Below are 14,461 nucleotides of genomic sequence, written 5' to 3'. Positions count from 1 at the left end.
TTTATCAGCTTCGGACGTTGCGTGTTTGATGAAAAAAAATTATTACAAGTTTATTTTTTTATTGTTTAAAACGTATATGATAATTATATTCAATAAAAATATTTAAAAAATTTATAAAAATGGATAAAGCCCTGTGTAAATTGACTTTAATGTTGGACTTATCCCATATAAATATTTACTTCATTTTATCATTTATTTATTTTTAGTTATTGTCTCTTGTGTTTCTTTCATATATGTGGGCCGCCATTTTCTGATTTGTTGTTGATAATGTTTGAAATTCCAACCATGTCACCGCGTCCGCTGGAATTTGTATCTTTTTTTTTTACACAAAGGTCATTTTTTGGAGATTTAGTTCAAATTAAACATTAAAATTAAATAACAGGTAAATACTTTCAAATATCACCTTAACGGTACGTAATTATCGAAATCGAATAGAAGTAGTGGAAATTTTTTTACTTTTCCTTACGACGGATGATATAGCGCTGCTGTTTTTTAGCTGTTACTCAAAGCTAACTCGCTGGTTCTTTAAGAACAGACAACACCAACCCTGAGACGATTGATAATTAAGACAAATTATCCGAGCCAGGCTATATCGACCAACCTTTGGTTACCTAACATATAAATAATTAAAATACCAGCTGGAGATTGTTTAATATTGAATTGGTTTATCTTCTCCTTCTGCATGGTTGTGTCATATCGCATCCTCAAATAGAGAACCACTGATTATTACACAGAGCGTGCAGTTTTTGACGTAACAGAACAGTTCAATGCCCGCCATTAACGTCATTTATATTGCTTCCAACAAGTGTGTGTCCGTGTTTTTCTCTTGTCACTAAGAGGGCCAGAGGAGGAAAGTGTACAGGGATTGTTTAGCACCTCTTCCTAAATTTTCTTGGTTTGCTGAGGACTCCGCTATCTGTGTTTACAAGTTTTTCCTTCATCATCAGCTGTTAAAGATTTAGTAAAGTCGGAGGTGAGTATATATTCTCCATCAGTTGTTATGGTGATTCTGATTGATTAATAAGTTGTTATATCCGTTCATGAATCAGAAAATCTGATATTGTCTTCTTGCTGTACTGTTGACAGTCACTCAGTGACTCAGAAATCCCAATTCATTGCTCTCTAGTTTCTTCCCATATAACCATGAGAACAGAACTCTGGTTATTCAAATGATTAAAATTTCGAGAGACTGCAAATTTTTCATTTTTCTTCTGTGACGCTGGTTAATGGTTATGAGTTCAGTTTACTTAACGTTCTCTTACAGAGGAAATTGACTTGTATGGAACAGGACATTAAGGATTGATAATATGAGATGGCAATAATCACCAAATATGATTAGTTGTTTAGCTAACTCTAAAACTTCACCCAACTGCCTTTCAGGTGGTAGCTGTTTTATAATGGAAATCCAAGATTTTGCAACGCACGAAGAATCCATTCCCACACTCATCAAATACATATCAACGAAAGAAGTGGCTGGCTTTGATGGTATTGCTATTAACACTAGCCTGAATTCTCAGAAACAACCAAGTGAACCTTATCCTTTCAGTTCATCGCCTATGGTATGTTATATTATACCTCGATTTCTTCCTCATAGAGAAATTGAACGTGAAAAGAGCAATTATCGGGGAAGGCGTAAGATTTTATCTTATTCATGGCAGGGAACTGGCACTATAGATTTGGAGAACGGCGCTGACATATTTCAACCCATCAACGATCAAAGGAGTCGTTCTATTTCCATTAGCATGCCAACTTCTCCAAGGGAAAACAGTTCAGAGATCAATGAAAAGATTCTTTATGAAGATAATGGCGCAGTTTCGGTTTCTTCTAGTGAATCTAAGGTTGCCATCTCTCACACAAATCAAATAAAGTTTCATTCTCAGCCAATGCCCAAGGGAAGTGCTGTTGAGCTGGGAGTCGTCAATATTACAAACTCTCAAACCCATCAAAAACTGAAGGATAAAAGCTACGATTCTTTCAAAACATGGTCCGGGAAACTTGAGAGGCAGATATCATATCTACGTGGGAAGCCACGTGAACCTTCACCAGAGAATCCTGTGGAGCATAGAGCAGAGAACGATGCCTTACCTGTGGATCGATACTATGATGCCCTGGAAGGACCTGAATTGGAGAACCTTAGAGTAAGTGCTAAGCTGCCTCCATTCATTTATATACGATTTTATTAAATCCAAATGTTCTTTATCTTTTTCTGATTATGCTAATTTCATAGGCCTCAGAGGAAATAGTGCTGCCAGATGATAAGACATGGCCATTTCTTCTCCGATATCCCATCTCTTCATTTGGTATCTGTCTTGGCATTAGTAGCCAGGCAATCATGTGGAAAACTCTGGCCAACTCTGCTTCCACTAAATTTCTCCATATTAGCCCCTATGTAAATCTTGTGCTGTGGTGCATCTCTGTTGCTCTTGTAGCCACTGTAGCTTCCATTTATCTTCTCAAAATGATTCTCTACTTTGAAGCAGTTCGCCGTGAATACTATCACCCCATCCGTGTCAATTTCTTCTTTGCTCCATGGATAGCCCTCCTGTTCTTAGCACTTGGAGTGCCTTCATCAGTTGCTAACAACTTGCATAGTGTCCTTTGGTACATTCTCATGACTCCAATACTCTGTCTTGAGCTCAAGATCTATGGACAGTGGATGTCTGGAGGACAAAGGAGGCTTTCAAGAGTGGCGAATCCTTCAAATCATCTCTCAGTTGTAGGGAATTTTGTTGGGGCATTGTTGGGTGCATCAATGGGTCTAAAAGAAGGGCCTATCTTCTTCTTTGCTATTGGGTTGGCCCACTACACAGTCCTATTTGTGACCCTCTACCAAAGACTTCCAACCAATGAAACACTCCCAAAGGAGCTCCATCCAGTATTCTTTCTGTTTGTTGCAGCTCCAAGTGTTGCTTCGATGGCATGGGCAAAGATTCAAGGCTCGTTCGATTATGGCTCCAGGATTGCATACTTCATCGCTCTGTTTCTGTATTTTTCACTGGTAAGTCTCTACCACATGATCAACTGAAAGACATAACTTGCGTTCTTGCTTTGATTGATTTCAATTTCCTAACCATGCTATTGTTTTCTGTAATTCTGCAGGCAGTTCGTATAAATTTTTTCCGAGGATTTAAGTAAGTGTCCAACTCTAACCTTAGAAATTTTTTTTCCTACCCATTAGTTCTCCTCTTCTGAGCTTACCTTACATTTGTGCTTCCTTGAATTTAAAGGTTCTCATTGGCTTGGTGGGCGTACACTTTCCCCATGACTGGAGCTGCCATTGCAACCATTAGGTACTCAAATGAAGTCACCAACACAGTAACTCAAACGCTGGCCGTCACACTCTCGATCACCTCCACTCTCATACTCACAGCTCTGCTCGTAACCACAATGGTACATGCGTTTGTGCTCCGAGACCTCTTCCCTAATGACATCGCCATTGCCATTAGCGAGAGGAGACCAAAACATCATCGTCGTCGTCATCATCATCATCGTCACAAGAAGTGGTTCTATAGAAAGCTTGGAAGCTCAGAAAATAAAGAGATAGAAAATTATTTGAAGTATGCAACCTCAGATTGCAAAGACATAGAAGCTTGTAGTACAAACCCTCCTAGTAGCTTAGATGGTAGTAAATAAGTATGAGGAAGTCCTTACCATTTTCTGAATTTTCAACTTAGAGATCTAGCCATGCGAGAACTCCAGAAGTTCACTAGGAAAGTTCCAGTGAGCATGTGTTGACGAAGGTTTATGCGGTGAGGTTGTGTACCATAAGTTGTGTGAGATCAGTGAGAGCAATATATATGCAATTTTGAACTTGATTAAAAAAAAAATTACATAAAAGCAATTTTAAGGTTAAATCTCCAACCTTCCAGGATCATGATCACCGTTCACCTGCTCTTACTATAGAAGCAGAGCAGCGGTCAATTGTGGGGAGCTTGGCCGGTGTCAGTTCGACTTTAAATCGGACCAGGAGTTCGATAGATTATATTTGGGACTGGCCTGAGCCAATAGTTTAATAACCTGGATTACAAGGCCCGAGTTTCAGAACGACGGCAACTTAAGAAAGATGGATTAAACCAGAGCTGAAATCTTGAAAAGCCAAAATCAAAACTTTTTCCGTGCTTGAAATAAAAAATTTCATTAAAATTTAATTTTATTTAATTTTTATTTAAAAAAAGAATTTATTTATTTTTAATTTATAAAATTTTTATTTTTTAAAAAATAAAATTTATAAAAATTTTTTTCTTATAAAATAAATGAAGAATTAGAAATCAAAAGCAACTTGGTCAGCTTCAATCTACTCTTGCTCCTCAAAATCTCTATCAGGATTTTGACTCAGACCAGAGCCTGGCCAGCAGATTGGGTGGGCGGGCAAGTTTCTCATTCATATAATGAGAGAATGGCAATTCTTGTAAGATCTAATTTATATAGATTCAGATGTAATTTACATTATAAATTTATATAAATATGATATAAATAAATTTTCAATAAAATAAAAATCTTTCGCCTCATTTAGATCCAGCTAAAAAAAATTGAAAAAAAAGTCATATATCATGGCTACATCAGCAGAATGTAAATACATACAATCTATAATAAACAAATGATATTTTTTCTTTATTTTTTATAAAAAATAAATTTATCTTTTATTATTTTTTTAAAATTATACTTTTTTTAGATGATAATTTATTTATTAACTCCTAAATATACTTCTATTTAATAATGCATTAGAAAATTTATTAATTTTAATAATAACTTAATAATCAAATTATATGAAGGAGAATATATTAAAATTGAGATGTAAAATTTATTATTTTAATTACATTAACTAAATTCTCTTAATTAATTATATGAAAATAATTTTATTTAGATAAAGTATTCTTATTAAATTTATAATAAATTTTATATTTAAATTTACATTGAAAATCTTTTATTGGATAAAAGTAGGAACTGGAGTTATATTATGACACCATTTTTTTTATTTTATGTTGAGCATAAAAGCGCTTTCATTTCCCCACACACACGAAAAAAAAAAAAAAAAAGAGAGAGAGAGAGCAGGAGACGGCTTGTCGTTTACCTTCACTGGCTTCTTCACAAATGACTTGTCGTTGCTGTTGAATATACACAGGGAGACGGAAATGTGGGGCTAAGCGTTGAGGGTCATGGCCAAAAGCCATTATGGCTTCTCTCTGTTATGTTTTGCTTCGTGTGAAAAGTGTTAACAAAACACTGAGAATCTCTGCCTCGAAAAGGGCAGCCTTCAAAACTAGTACGAGTGCTCATTCTTAGTAGTAACCAGAATGCCTGAAACAGAACAACTAAGCTGATATGGACCCTGCCCACCGCCTAATCACTAATGTATGTAGCAAGGAACAAGTTAAATGAAGTATTCATTGTCCTGAAGCTTCTAACAGTGACTTTATAGTCTGAATTCATCCGACATACGGCAGAGAAGAAGGCCTTGGTCCCCTCCCCTGTTTTTTTTCAATCAATTCATGGCTTGTTCAGTTCTTCCAGAAAATCCTCCAAACCCTGTTGCTTGCTTATGGAGTTTACATCTTGATTCTTGATATTGGGCTTTTTGAATCAGTTACAACATTCCATTTATTGGGTGTTTATTATTTCATTGAATCAAAGCACAACTTACTGATGAATGATCTCTACGGCTGATCAGTTTCCACTTTAAAATCCTGTCCCCTAAATATATTGTGAGGACATAATTGTAGAAGCTAGGAAACCCATTACCCATATCCTGATCTTGAAGTTCTCTATGCAATGCTTTTGGTGAAATGGAGTGGTAGTGTCTTGTTAGTCGCTACAGCGATTGAAGAATCCATAGCAGCAACAAGTAGGATGAATGTGGTCTGGGTCCCCACAACCATGTCGATGTAGATACAAGAGAAAAACAAAATTCATAAAAGCTACCCTTAGCATGGAACACAAAAATCCAATGACGAAGACAAAAAAATGCGGTAGATATAAAAGTAGGAAATCAATGTTATCATAGTTTGGCACTTCTCCTAGCACATTTTATCACTGTCTCCCTATCCTGCTTGTTCGCATGTGATCAACTTCTCATTCTGAGTCATTTCTCTTACTGTTTCAAACGGCTTAAATTAGGCCACCTCTGCTTGGTTATGTTTCTTGGGAAACCCTTCAATTTTTGGACCCCATTCCTGAGGGGACCAGAAATTCACTCTTCTTCCTTTGCATTGGATAGAACGACCCTTTTTTTGTTTTTTTTTTTTTTTGATTGAGAACTATAATGAAAAAGTTACTTGATTTAGCAGGTACTCGTAGCTGCAGTGAAATTCAGAAAGAGAGACGAACTTTTACATGGCAAATCATGTAGCTGCAATTCTTGCCTATCTTTTGGTGCGAGTTAGTTAGCATTTTCCTAGACAATTCCCACCATCCAATCACTGTCAGTTCAAGCATCTAATTAATATTTTTGGTGAATTACAAAAGAATAACAATTTATAAAAAAAAAAAAAAATCAGCCCCTGATTATGGAACACAGTTGCAAACTGTATGCTACAGCCTACAGTACTGCTGCAAAGATATGGGCAGAAACAGAGTTCAAAGCCATGATTGTGTTCCAAAAATTAGCTTGACGCCTTGAATTTGAAGTTTAGTATGCTCAACGCTTGAGTGGTCTACCAGACAACTAATACTGACAAAACACATGCAAGCTCTTCCTTGAAGGCACCTTGGAGCCAGAGTTTCCCTAGGATTGAAGCATAAGCTAATGTTACCTTTCTTCAGAATTTGTTTATCTTCACTTGCTTCGGTTCGTACTCTGGCAATGCACAAGAAAAGAATGGAAATTTTTAGTTCCTAGTTGCATTTGAGCCAAATGGGTATTTAAAGATGATGAGAAATAAAAGAAAGGAATGTCTCTTTGTTATTTAATTGATGGGAAAAGCAAAGATTCTGACTTAACAGTTTATCAAGTAGCTGAATAAATGAGACGTGAAGAGGAGTGTTTTTGATTAGTTGCATCAACTTGTTTCATCTCAGTTCCATTTCATTGTTAGATTACCTGTTTGCATAAATGATATTTATCAATACTTGGTGTCAAAGAGTTTCTCATCCAAATCTTGTAACAGCTTGTTTGGAAACTAGAATTTGAAATTCTCATGTTAGGAAACCTAATAATAGAAAGAATACAATTCTTTGAACTAAAGAAAAGAATTCATTTTTAAAAGAAATAAATATCATATTCCAAAAGTAACATGATTATCATTTGAGTTATATTCTTGCAAATGATTATTTTCAAAGGAAGCCTAAGTGTTTCACAATCAAAACTGTTTATTTTCTTTTCAGAGGGAATCAAGAACCTGCTTAAATGTTTTGGATGTACATGTAAAGAACCAGTTGTCATGAGTCATGCTAATCAAACAGTATCATACACTGATATCAAATAGTATCATATACTGATAACTTACTTTAGTTAAAATTTTAACATGTGATATATAAGGATGTTCTGAAAAAAGGAAGACTGCCATGTGAGAAATAAACAGTACTCTGATGCCATGTCAGTTGTTACAAGAACAAAGTAAAACTTCTAGGCAATATTTAATTCAAGATTTGATTTAGTTATTAGAAATAGATCATGAATATTCTTGGAATGATTGTAGAATTGATATCTATCATAGGGCAGGTGGTTCAAAGTAAGACCATGGTATACTCTTTCTATTCCAATCTCAGAATCAGTTTCTTTGAGTTGCAGTCCTAAGTCAATTTTCATTTTTTACCAACTCAGAAAATGTATTATTGAATTGTTCAAATTTAGGATTGAGTTTCACAAGAACAATCTTCATTTGAAAACAAGTTGGTTATCAGGACTTGAAACTTGCTCTTAGTTTCCAACCTTAATCAATTCAGTAAGACCAAATAGACAATCACTTGCCTCTTCGGCATAAACTATTACAGGATGGAGAAATTTTGCAAATGTCCTTTCTGTTGAAAGATCATTTCTCAAAGCCAGTGAAGATAATTCATAAAAGGAAATATGGGCTCAAGACAACTAAAGCAACTCTGAAACAATAGAAGAAAATAATGGAGATATTCCATGAATAGAATAAAATCCTCAACTCATTAAATATAACTTTACAGATACAAGGACGAGAATATTTGTAGTTAGTACCTCTCCTCCATATAAGAAAAAGACAAAAAATCAAATTTAATTTGTCTTCAATTCTTTTTCTCCCTCGGCTGGCAAGAATTTCCATGGCCGACCATCCACACAGTTTCCCTCCATTATGAACCTAATTTACATTATCCTCACAGCAAGAGAGAAAGGGAAAAAAAAAAAAAAAAACAAGTGGCTGCTGATCTTTGTTTATTCCTCTTGGTTTCTGTCTTCCCATGTGAATATGGACATTTCTCATTTGTCTTCTATTCTTTCTTTAACTTTTCTTCTTTTACTTTTCTTTTGTACAATGGTCTCCATTTATTCCTCTGAAAATTACACAGCAATGAAGAATATCAGAAGCTGATCATTATAATGAAACAATGGTAAATGAATGGATAAAGAAATCATTTTAATGAGACAAAAAGTAATTAAGATCAGATAAACTTGCCAATGGATCTTTTGCAATGAAGAACTGCCTCATAAATTGAGCTCTCAGAGTCGCAAGACCTCCTCCGCCAATCATCGACAGAGTAAGCTACACTAATTCTAGGAGATGCTTCAGCTGAATATAACCAGCTCTTCACAACCTTCACCTTTGTATCCATACTTTCAGCTCTAGAACTTGATCTGTGACCCCGGATTCTTCTATACAATGGCCTGAGAAATTCGAAATACTTCTGAAATATTTGCTTTGATAATGTCCGGCACCTTTTCAATGAAGGACAACGAGTTTTCCTAGCTGAGACCACAACTTTTGGTGCATGGGAAGAGGCAGGAATGGCTGAGGTTGAATCTGAGACCTCGTAAGTATCAATTTTCAGTGGATCAACAAAGAGAGGCAAGACATATCCATTGGAAAAAAGTTCATCAGCATGAACAACAGTAAGAGGAGGCTGTGAAATGGGGAAATCAAATTTGAAGTCCTGAGAATTTCTAGAGAACCTCTTAGAGGGAGGCATTCTTGGGTCCATCTCAATGAAAGAAGCTTCGTCAGATGCATCAAGAGAGGCCCTAAGGGAATTGTCCAGGCTTTCAAGCGATGGTTTCAGGTTTACTAGCCAGCTATAAGAAAAGCTCTCGATAGAAAGAGGCTGGGAAGTTTCCATGGAAGGTAGTCTAACAAGATAGCAAGGGAGGAGAAATAGACGGGATTGAAACAATTATAAGAGAGAGATACAGAGTTGGGATTAGCAAAGTCCTTCCACCTATTGAATATATCTCTAAAGCATATATATATATATATATATACAAACACATACCACAATGTATATCCTCTTTCTAACAATTGGGTATGTGGCTGTCAGGCAAGAGACAAAGGATTTTAATATTTGAAAATGGAGTAAAGGGAAAAGAAACAGAAATACGTGCCCCCACAAGCACCCATTGTGTACTGTTGCATCACCCTTTTGCCCCACTTGTCCTTTATTCATACATATTTTGCAAACTTCAAAGAGAAGATGATCTTTCTTTACAATACAAGTAAAAAGAAGTTGAGAAAAAAGGTTTATGCATATTTCACTGTTTATTATGAACAGCATAACGAGAAATTAAGACTGAAAGAAACGAAAAGAAATAAGAACATAAAAAGCCAAAGTCCTATGCTTTTAAATATGTCTAACAAACTCATTATCCATAATTGGAAGGCAATCAGCATTTGGTGGAAGCAGGTGCATGCTCACTCTATTGCTTATCCAAGGTTCTGGTAAAGCTAGAACAGAGGGATTACAACCAATCCGATACTTTTGAATGCTTCTCATGAACCTGTACTCCATATTCTCCATCTTTACACAATTCAAGGTTCCATTGTATACATCCTAAGCGCAACAGCACAAGATTCAAAATAAATGTTAAAATACTTGGTTACAAGATAATATCATGCGGAAGCCTCCACACTTTATATGCAGCTTTGATCAAGCATAATTTAGCCACATTTTTATCATAATTATTATTGCTTATTTACACATTTTCTAGCTTAATTTATGGTTTTTATCTTGTTTTTACAGAAAAGGAAGAATCTGGAAAATGGAAGAAAAAGTGCAGAAAATTTGCAAAAGGATGATTTGCCCAGTGATTTGCCCAAAAATCTGCTCCAATCACTGCCCAGATCAAGCTAAAACAGATACCCAGAGGCAACAGACAGCAGTGACATGGGCAAGCGATTTGACCAAGACAATCGAGGACCACTGGCCAAATCACTCGCAGAGGCATAGAGGACTGACTCACAGAGAAGCGATTTGCCCAGTGATTTGCCCAAGAAACTGGTCAAATCGCCGGGCAAATCACTTTGACAGCAGAAAATTACAGCAGAGCGGGAAAATGGACAGCAAACAGAAATCCGAATTTTCAGAAGTCCAAATCCAATCCAATCACTTCCAGCACTTATCCAAGAGCCACGAAAGAGCTTCTCATCCAAGGAAATCCAATTGCAATTAAATTCAACATCAAAAGAGGAGTCCAACACCAAATCAAAGAGGGATTTCAAAACCCTAGATGGATAAAATTCTGCAACTATAAAAGGAGAGCCTCCAAGCCAGCAAAAGGATCATCTGATCAGCTATTGAGCTTCCTCTTCCTCACGCCAGAAATTCTGCAGCTCTTCTATTTTCTTTTCTTTTCCATCTTTTGTGTATTTAGTCCACCATGAGTGGCTAAATTCCTTATTTTCTAGTTGAAGTTGAGAATATTCAGATTTGTGATGAATTGGGAGGTTTAATACTCCATTGTTGAACTCTTATTTGTTTCAATATTTATGCAATCTGACCTTTTCTTTAAATATTACTTTGCTTTTAGAATCAATAAGGGCCCATTGCTTTTAAATTGCCTAGTAATATTGTTTGAATGATTTAGGTCCGTAATTGCTTAGATTGTTCAAATACACATATAATCAGGTTGTACGATCTAAACTTGACCACGCGGTTGGCAAGGATAGAATTGGGTTTCTCTAAGTCTTAATGCAGTCAACAGTTGTTCGATGCTACAATGCCCCAAGGACGTTCCTTGGCAACTTGTTGATTAGTGTTTGATTAGCGAACGTTTCCTAATCAAACTAGAACTAAGGAGGAATTTGGATTGTGAGAAGCGTCTTCCACAACCAAAACTGATTTATTGAAATCAAATAGGAGTCTTTAAAAATCAAGGATCAATTCTAAACAAACTGAATTAAGACTCACACTTCAGCTAGAATCTTTTTTGAAATTCTCATCTATTTAAATTATTGCTTTCTTTTGCTACTTAATTTTAATCATCAAATCAAAACCCCCCTCTTTTATTTACTTGCTATTTACCTAGTCATTATTAGGAAAGTCTTTGGTGTCAATTCCCTGTGGTTCGACCCTATTGCCACTATCTGCAAATTTATTTGTTGATCGTTTAATAGGTTTATTTTTGACGGCTTCGACAACCGCCTATCAAAAAATTGGCGCCGTTGCCGGGGACTTGATTTAAACTAACGTATTTTCCCTTTATGACCAGGTCTGGCCGTAAAGACACCCTTCTTTACGACCCGGAGATTGAAAAGACTGCCAAGAGCTTAAGGAAGCAAGCAAATTTGAGGAACCAAGCCTCAAGACCATCTTCATCAACAACTCCACCTCACAGACCACCTACTGCCCCCGTTGAAGAAATTTCTGCACCAGCAGAAACTTCCACCACCGCACCTGCTGATTTTGCACCAGAAACTGAAATTCTGGTTATGGCAGAAAATCCAGCAATGGCGGCACCACCTGCTGCACATGTAGAAGCTGAAAATCAAGCAAGAAACATGCCCATCCAAGCACCCCAGCCACGGGAAAGAACTCTCGGAGAGTTAGCTGAACCAGCAGGAGATCTAGCACCCTTATGCATTGCATATCCCCCATTGACAGCACCTTTTGAGCTAAAAACAGGTCTGATCCATCTCCTTCCCAAATTCAGAGGCCTTGAAAATGAAGATCCTCACAAGCATTTGAAGGCATTCCACGTTGTGTGCTCAACTTTGAGACCCCAAGGTATTCCAGAAGAGGATGTCAAACTTAGAGCCTTCCCTTTTTCCCTTGAAGACTATGCCAAAGAATGGCTATTCTACTTGCCACCCGGATCCATCACATCTTGGGCTGATATGGTGAGAGCATTCTTAAAAAAATTCTTCCCTACCTCAAAAGCCATAGGCATCCGTCGAGAGATAAGTGGCATAAGGCAAAAGCACTCTGAAGGCTTGTATGAGTATTGGGAGAGGTTCAAGAAGTTATGCACAAGCTGTCCTCAACATGATATTTCTGACCAATCTCTCATTGAGTACTTCTATGGAGGTCTACTACCCTCAGAAAGAAAGTTTATTGATGCAGCCTGTGGAGGATCAACTGAGAGAAAATCACCTCGAGAGATGAAGGACTTAATTTCCACCATGGCCGCAGCTTCTCAGCAATTTGGAGATCAAGAGCTGCCAACAAGGAATGTAAATGAGGTGAGTAATTCCACTTTATCATCCCAACTTTCTGAACTCACCAATGCTGTCCGTAGCCTTGTTGTGAGTCAAGCCCAACAAGTCCAGCAGATTCAGCAGCCCAAGACATGTGGAATATGTGCCAACAACCACCCAACTGATCTATGTCCTTCCCTTCAAGAGGAGGACCAGCAAGTCAATGCTGTTGGAGGTTTCAATGGGCAAAGAAGGTATGATCCCTATGCAAATACTTATAATCCAGGTTGGAGGGACCATCCAAATTTTAGCTATGCAAGGGGAAATCAATATCCAAGCTATCAGCAAAGGAACCAAGCTCAAGCTGCACCTCAGAACTCCAAAGTACCTCTTGAAGAGATTGTGCAAAACTTAGCAAATACTGTGCAAAGTCTTGAGAAGCAGGTGAGTCAAATGGCCTCCTCAATGAGCAAATATGAGTCTCAAGGGAAGCTACCCTCTCAAACTGAGATAAACCCAAGGCAAAACGCTAGTGCCATCACATTGAGGAGTGGAAGGGAGTTGCAAGACAGTAGGTCTGAAAAATTGCAAAAACAGACCATGGAAGAAATTCTGCCAGAAAGTGATCAGGGCAGTGATTTGCCCAGTTTGCTTGTAGAAACTGACCCGATCGCTGGGCAAACTAAGCAGTCCAGCAGTGGTTTGCCCAATTCTCCAGAGAAGGCAGAAAGTGATTTGCCCAAATCAACAGACCAGGCAGAATCCAGTCAAAGGCAGAAACAGCAACCTATGGAGAAATTCAAGGTACCTCCTCCCTTCCCAAAGAGATTTGCAAGGTCCCAAAAGGAGAAAGAAGAAAAAGAGATACTTGAGACACTCCGCAAAGTGGAAATCAACATTCCCCTACTTGATGCTGTGAAGCAAATTCCAAGGTATGCCAAATTTCTCAAAGAGCTATGCACCAACCGAAGGAAACTTGCTGAACGTGAAAAGGTAAGTGTGGGGGAGTGTGTTTCAGCTGTAATCCAAAGGAAACTTCCAACCAAATGCAAGGATAGAGGGATGTTCGCGGTTTCATGCAAAATAGGCAATGTGGGGATAAAGAAAGCCATGTGTGACCTTGGAGCTTCAATAAATGTCATGCCTCTGTCTATTTTTAACTTGTTGAATGCAGGTACACTCAAGGGCACCAGCATTGTGATCCAATTAGCTGACCGGTCCATTGTCTATCCCAAGGGAGTTCTTGAAGATGTGTTGGTGCAAGTGGACCAATTAGTCTTTCCAGCAGATTTTTATGTTATTGACATGGAGGAAGACAAGAGCAATACCACCTCTGATATCTTACTTGGGAGACCATTCTTGAGCACAGCAAGAACAAAAATTGATGTGCATGATGGCACATTGACTATGGAGTTTGAAGGGGAAGTTATCAAATTTAATGTTTATGATGCCATGAAATTCCCCAATGATGTCTCTCATGTTTATGGCCTTGATATTATTGATAATTTAAGTCAAGAAGTTTTTGATTTTGATCAGGAAAACTTACTTTATGAAGGTCTTTGCAGGAGAGAAGAAGTGGACAGCAACATCTTTGAAGCAGACAAAACAGCAGACTGCTGTAACTTGCTGGGTATGGGTGATTTGCCCAGAACACCAGAAAATCTGCTCAAATCACAGCTCAAATCAGACAGCAGGCAGACAGAGAACCAGCAGACAGAAAAGGCACCAGAACTGAAACCCTTGCCTGACCACCTCAAATATGCCTACTTGGGAGCTGGAAATACACTTCCAGTAATCATCTCCAACCAGCTCAGCCAAGAAGAAGAGGAAAAGCTCCTAGGTGTGTTGAGGAAACACAAGAAGGCAATTGGGTGGACATTGGAGGACATAAAGGGTATCTCACCCTCAACATGCATGCATAGGATTCTCATGGA

At 37.6% G+C, this 14,461-nt stretch overlaps 2 protein-coding genes across 3 annotated transcripts; one reads left to right on the top strand and one right to left on the bottom strand.

The window, feature by feature from the left end:
* The first annotated feature begins 1,218 nt into the window (after positions 1-1,218).
* On the top strand, positions 1,219-4,108 carry LOC110600437 (S-type anion channel SLAH2). 2 transcript variants are annotated; one of them, XM_043950258.1, is made up of 5 exons: positions 1,219-1,559; positions 1,659-2,138; positions 2,228-2,998; positions 3,100-3,131; positions 3,228-4,108. In XM_043950258.1, the coding sequence occupies exons 1-5, from the start codon at positions 1,332-1,334 to the stop codon at positions 3,631-3,633; spliced, it is 1,917 nt and encodes a 638-aa protein (XP_043806193.1). In that variant the 5' UTR covers positions 1,219-1,331; the 3' UTR covers positions 3,634-4,108. The 2 variants fall into 2 exon arrangements, with proteins under 2 accessions (XP_043806193.1, XP_021592992.2); XM_021737300.2 differs by having other exon boundaries at positions 1,219-2,138.
* A 3,937-nt stretch (positions 4,109-8,045) lies between these two features.
* On the bottom strand, positions 8,046-9,363 carry LOC110631216 (probable membrane-associated kinase regulator 6). The gene is made up of 2 exons (XM_021778964.2): positions 8,580-9,363; positions 8,046-8,457 (listed from the first exon to the last, which is right to left on the bottom strand). The coding sequence occupies exons 1-2, from the start codon at positions 9,235-9,237 to the stop codon at positions 8,450-8,452; spliced, it is 666 nt and encodes a 221-aa protein (XP_021634656.1). The 5' UTR covers positions 9,238-9,363; the 3' UTR covers positions 8,046-8,449.
* Between the last annotated feature and the right edge of the window lie 5,098 nt (positions 9,364-14,461).

The sequence above is a fragment of the Manihot esculenta genome, chromosome 14 (genome assembly GCF_001659605.2).
Source record: "Manihot esculenta cultivar AM560-2 chromosome 14, M.esculenta_v8, whole genome shotgun sequence".
Classification (NCBI taxonomy): Eukaryota; Viridiplantae; Streptophyta; class Magnoliopsida; order Malpighiales; family Euphorbiaceae; genus Manihot; species Manihot esculenta.
The sequence above is the reverse complement of the archived record's forward strand: the minus strand, read 5'-3'. Positions and strand labels throughout refer to the sequence as shown.

Excerpts from the sequence above, each read along its gene's own strand:
- LOC110631216 (XM_021778964.2), bottom strand. The coding sequence starts at position 9,237 with ATGGAAACTTCCCAGCCTCTTTCTATCGAGAGCTTTTCTTATAGCTGG.
- LOC110600437 (XM_021737300.2), top strand. The coding sequence starts at position 1,332 with ATGATTAGTTGTTTAGCTAACTCTAAAACTTCACCCAACTGCCTTTCA. Across the intron at positions 2,139-2,227 it reads CTGAATTGGAGAACCTTAGA|GCCTCAGAGGAAATAGTGCT; the intron begins GTAAGTGCTAAG and ends CTAATTTCATAG. Across the intron at positions 3,132-3,227 it reads AATTTTTTCCGAGGATTTAA|GTTCTCATTGGCTTGGTGGG; the intron begins GTAAGTGTCCAA and ends TTGAATTTAAAG.